We start from the raw sequence: 5,770 nt of genomic DNA, 5'->3' as shown, positions 1-5,770 counted from the left end.
CTTCACGACATCCGGAGAATCTCCCCTTTCGTGAAAACCCTTCAACTTCCAGGGTGGAGTTTAAATATTTTAGATAATATTTTTGTCAAGTAAATTTTTAGAGGGTCTCTTTTACGCGAAGTAGAACTGCTAATCCCATCTCCGAACCTCCTCACTTACTCGGGTTCGGAACCAGCAGTAGCCCTATGGGAAGCTCTAGGCTGAAGTTCCATTCTATCAGGTGTTCATATTAAATTTTGGTCAACTTCATTTTTATAAACGTGTTCGACCTTGTTTGGGACTTTTTATTTTAAGATATTACAAGTTGTAAGCAGCTGATGAGAATCTAGCATAACAAAATGAGAAATATAAGTATTGAGATTACGGAGACCAGTGAACTTTATTGAGGTCGCAATCAATGGTTGTCTAAATTTCGTCAGTTCATAACCCCAACAAAATGTGAATTCTGGACGTTCTGCCCTCGTCGTTGGTTTTGAGTCTTCCAACCTAATAAAAAGTTATGATTTCAACTTGGATACCTGAATCATAGCATCTCCAATTGCAGCACAAAGTAGCACAAATTCATTTCAACCTCTGAAACAAGTTGTTATGATAGGAGGTGTCCGGGATCTGATATTGATACACGTGTTACATGCTGACCCCCCACCTAACAACTTGACCGAGTACATAAAAGTGGACAAGACAATGCATCAAGCTATAGAATGATATATATATATACCCACTTGTTAGCCAACGATACGCACTTGTCTTTCAGGTCATTTCAGATTGTCATAAAGTCGCTTTCTTACTTAGCTACTTCTGATTGGCTCACTATATCATAAGTCTTAGAAACAAGTGATGCTATCCGTAAAATTTACAATTTGAGTGCCACAACAGATATTCACAATCCTGCTGTATTAATTACACCGTTTTTTTAAAAATTTGTATGCTGAGTACTTTCTGGTGTCAATAGGCTATTTCTACGATCTTGAGATTACACGAACTAGCCTGAGCTTTTTTTAATTTTATATCTAGTTTTATTTTCTCGAACAAAATTCTATCTCCACATAATGATGAAAATCTACCTTTGTGGAATGAAATAAAATATTCTCAGTAGCTTCTTAAATGATATCAGTTTTAAAAGAAAATTGTTTTAAAACAAGAGGTGGTCTTTGTAAACATTAAATTAAGATCAAAAAGATTTGTTTAATAGTTTAATAGGCTTATTGGTAATAGCCAGATATTTAAGTTTTCTTGTTCAACCAATTGATTTCAAAATGTGTGTCGTCAAACTTCAACATCATAAATTAGATTTACAACTGACAATGTACGCAGAAATTCCAGCTACCTAATTCATATTTATTTACAGTTTAGTAATATTGTCATTCTAAAAATATACAATATAACAGAATCCCATGTGATTAGAGATTGCTTTATAAAAATATCAGTATATATATACGGAAACATAAAGTAATATAACGCAATAAGTATATATTAGGCTTTAACTAATGTTTCATTCTCTGATAACTGTTTAGATGTAGTGCTGATATTGTCTGGTATAGATGACTGTATATTAATTGTACTAGTAATAATATTCCAGTCCGTTGAGATTCTGACAAATTGTTGATATTCAATATGGAATAATAGAATCAGTGAAAGGATAAATCCAACTATCTGAAATAGAAATAACTTCATATAAATAAAAAGAAATAGTACAGCATTTGGTGAGAATGTTTTATGAGGACCGATATGTGACCGGTAAAAGCGAGATGTGATTGAAAGGTGAGCGAAGAAAAATAAATACTCAGTTTGCCAAAAGTTATGACATTAATTAATGTCATGAATTTCTCCCTATAATTGATCCCTACTCTAATATCATTCTGAACTCCACAGGAACTACTTGAATTTGTGCTGAATAAACTATTATCTAGTTCATAATTTGATAGTCGATTGTTGATTGTGATTCTTTCATCTAGGTATAACATGATGTTGTCTATATATAGTGTACCAAATTGTTGTATTGCCCTATTATCGTATTATTTATCGGAAACTCGAAAGAAACAGGAGTTCGTTGTTATAACAAGAACGACTTACAGATAGTACGAGAGCAGTTGTGCCTGAAGCAGCTAACATGATTGCATATTGTTGATACTCTTGTTTGACTACTGTTACACATCCCTAAAAAAGCAAAACAATTAAGAAAAAACTGAACACTGTTCATGATTTTTACCTTTTCATACAGATACGTATTACTTCTAGTGGTATGTAATGGATTATCAATACGAGGTGCAATATCATCTCTTGTTGCAAGTGACTTATAACCAATACATAATTCTCTGTCTAGGAAAACACCACTTTGTGACTGAATTTCTGAGAAAGAATTGAATTGAAGATTGTGACTTTTTAAAACACAACAACTTTCTGGGAGGTATTGTACCGTCGATTTTAGACCTGTGCCAAAATATTTTAAAAAAGCATTTGAAAGTTTTAAATAGAGCAAAATAAAATCCTATTTCTGATTGATTAAAAGACAGTTTGGTCCCTGTTCGTAACATGTGAAACGTTTTTAAGAGAAAATGGTGAGGTTTAGGTAAAAAGGATTCGCTATCAAAACAGATGGTTTTAAGAGAGTTAGTTAAATAACTTATTGAAACTTTTGAGATTGCGAGTTAGCTTTTAAAACAATAAAGTTATCCTTGAGATGTATGGACCGGTAGAATTCAGTCACAACTACTAACTAGAAAAAATACCTTAGTTACTACTCAGTGACTGATTAGTGCACACAACTGAACCCTATTTACAGTCATTTTCAATCTGGATAGCTCATTGGTGATGCCTATGATCCTTATAATAGACAACTTGCTTTTGCTTTTTGCACCTTGCTCGTAATTTGTATGATAAGCTTCATATTTAACAATTAACAGCCACGCATATGTCAAGTAAAAATATAAACCTAAAGGTTGATGAATATTTGGCACAGGCCAAGCAATACACCATTAAGATTCGCTATAATAATGAACCCATAATACTCTCAGTATCTCAGAGGAAAACACCAGAATCATAAACTGAAGTCTTTTTACGGCTAGGCTTCAGAATTTCTTCTGTTTATTACCCTAAGTACCTATAGGATACAAGCTATTTAGTAATAATAATCAAGAACATGCTATTTTGTTTTCAACGGGTGTTTGCTATTTGCTCAGACTATTACCACATTTGCTCAAAAACGTCTTTAAAAAGTAAATGCAATAGGGTCTAACAGATCTGAAATTTTTACTTTGTCGATTTCATATAATACAACCGCTTATTCCGAATTCGCTTATCACTGGCAACTGAAATGAATGCTTAACACCTAATGATGAGAGTCATGCTATAAAAGTCATCCTATGAATTTGTGTAAAGCAATTTTGAGTCAGTGTAACCAGATTTTAACGTTGGCTTGTAGTCTTCGAAATAGATTATTTGAGCTTACATTTATATTTCATGAGGTGTCAAATACTTTTACTTTCTTCCTTTTATAGAAGTATGATTGGCCGAATTATTCTGTGCTTTGGTAGGTGAAGAAATAGTGCATTAGACAATCAGAATATTTAAGATAAAACCTATTCCCATTTTTAGCTACATGTTCACACTCGCACATACATAATAAGACGTTTGAGTCTTTATAATAATGCTCACTTGTGTACAAATACATTTTTCAGGATTGAGCAAATGTACTACAAATGTATCAAAGGCACAAAAACCCATGTTACTCATAGTATATTGAAAAATGAACGGAAATCAACTAAGTCGGTAGCTTGATAAGTTTTTTTAAAGTTTGAGAGCGCTTATCAATGTAGAAATTGAGCAACGTAACTATACCCCTCTTAATATAAAAACAGATTGTATAGAGTCTAGTACTGTGGTGTGTTACTGATGTTGTCAGATATAAGTAGTGTGCATCATCAGTCGAAAGTGAAATGTCTGGCGACAGAAGTTTAAGAAGATCAAGGAAAAGAGAACGGGAACAGAGAATAATTGGTATGGAAACGAAGGAACAAGCAAATCTGAAACAATTGATTGACACTTTGCAAATAAAGTAGTTACTGCGTAATTCTCAGAATTCATCAAGAGATTCCGTAATTGTGTATTCAAATACATCTGGTTGTCCCCACTGGTGTTCGTGTTTATTACAGTACTAGTACACACGCGGTTCATCCTAGATACTGGATTGACTTTAATAACTCACACAGCATGTGGCTACTGAGTCATTTTTATTTTCATGACAATTTTATTCTTTTCATAGAAAATTGTGACCTTCAGCGAATCTACGTCTCGTATTTATAACCTCGTAATTCTAAACTTAGTCATCTTGTGTGTACATTAGTCACTTATTAGTTTATTTAAAGCAGTTCTCTTGGTCACATTAAGCATTATCTATTTTTAGCGTATGTGAGTGGATTGCTTACTTCACTCGTTATATATCTTTTGCTTATTTTGGTATGTTATAAAAAAACGGATCGCTATTAAGATTATTTGGCACCCTTGCATTCTCCGCTTTGTTTTCCTGCTTCTAATTTTAATGTTTGTCTGTGCAAACGGTTAAATGAAATAGACTAATTCAACTTAATCCACATTTGGCTTCTTACTACCCACTTCTCACGAACAGATTTGGCCTAGATGTAGCATACAGGACTAAACGAGGGCATATTCATTGGTTCGGCCAAAATGGAATCAGATCACTAGCCATTAAAATTCTCAAGACCAAATATTTATTCTCTTTAGAAACAAATAACAACCGGACAAAAACTATCAGTCCTTCATATTAAGACCTACCTAGCTCTTGTGTTACGTAAAACCACGTACTTGATCCTCTATAAATAAACCATGAATAATTACTTGATTTTTCACCATGCGTACCACAACACTTAAACTACATTTGCACAAGAAAGAATATTAGGCTTTAATTTGGATACTTTGAACTGAATTTCATTTATTGCAGCAGTCAAATCCTTATTTCGACGAAGCGACATATTTATGCCATAATATTTCGTTATCGCTGATGTAAATTTACCTGGCAATTCTATGTCCAACTAGAAAACAGCATATAATTATTATTTAAGACACCACCTCCAGTAATAGCAAAAATCCACAAACGCTTACTGAAAGAAACGCCGAAACTAGGATGAAGTTGCTAATTATATGCTTTCCGAGTAAAGTTTGAAGCAAAACTTACAATTAATAACAAAGTAGGACTATCAACGTTGAAAATGCAATATCCAAAAACAGCCACTCCAGCCCCAACTATAGATGAAATAAGCAATATAAGCTTTCCGGAAGAAAAGTAATAGGATTTCATGATAATTTCGAATTCAGAAAATCGAGATGTCCAAATTAGTAACCAACATGATAAGCCCACAAGAATTCCCATTAATAACTAGTGAGAAATCATTATTTGACAGTAATTACCAAAAAAAGGATCTGATGAGTCAGTAAGGAATTTTTTAACCAAACGCTTAGAGACGTCTGTACTGGGCGATATGTTTTAAAGACCATATGTTCGGGTTTACGAATTGAGACTCATCATATCCATAGAAGCGAGCTTCGGTTGAGTTAGATAAACAAGTCTAATATTTAACAGCTTCAAACATCCGATGTTCTGTTGCTAACGTCCATATTTTCGTGAAAATTTAGTACAAACTGTCTTATTGATTTCAACTTTTACTTTGGTCTCGTAGTACAGATTTGGATCTCTAAATAGTTCAAATTCAAATGGTTCAAATGGTTGTGGACGGAATAGAAGAAGGTTTCACTT

The 5,770-nt window shown here is 33.4% G+C and overlaps 1 protein-coding gene across 1 annotated transcript; it reads right to left on the bottom strand.

The window, feature by feature from the left end:
- Window positions 1-1,473: 1,473 nt before the first annotated feature.
- Smp_138330 (putative tetraspanin) lies at window positions 1,474-5,511 on the bottom strand (the record flags this gene model as incomplete). Its single annotated transcript, XM_018799528.1, has 8 exons — window positions 1,474-1,653; window positions 2,074-2,157; window positions 2,210-2,430; window positions 4,792-4,888; window positions 4,932-5,048; window positions 5,086-5,160; window positions 5,192-5,392; window positions 5,425-5,511. 8 exons carry the CDS (start codon window positions 5,509-5,511, stop codon window positions 1,474-1,476), a joined length of 1,062 nt encoding a protein of 353 aa, XP_018651308.1.
- Window positions 5,512-5,770: the final 259 nt, after the last annotated feature.

This window comes from Schistosoma mansoni, chromosome 3 (assembly GCF_000237925.1).
Source record: "Schistosoma mansoni strain Puerto Rico chromosome 3, complete genome".
Classification (NCBI taxonomy): Eukaryota; Metazoa; Platyhelminthes; class Trematoda; order Strigeidida; family Schistosomatidae; genus Schistosoma; species Schistosoma mansoni.
Note: the sequence above shows the minus strand (reverse complement) of the source record. Positions and strands in the feature narration are given on the sequence as shown.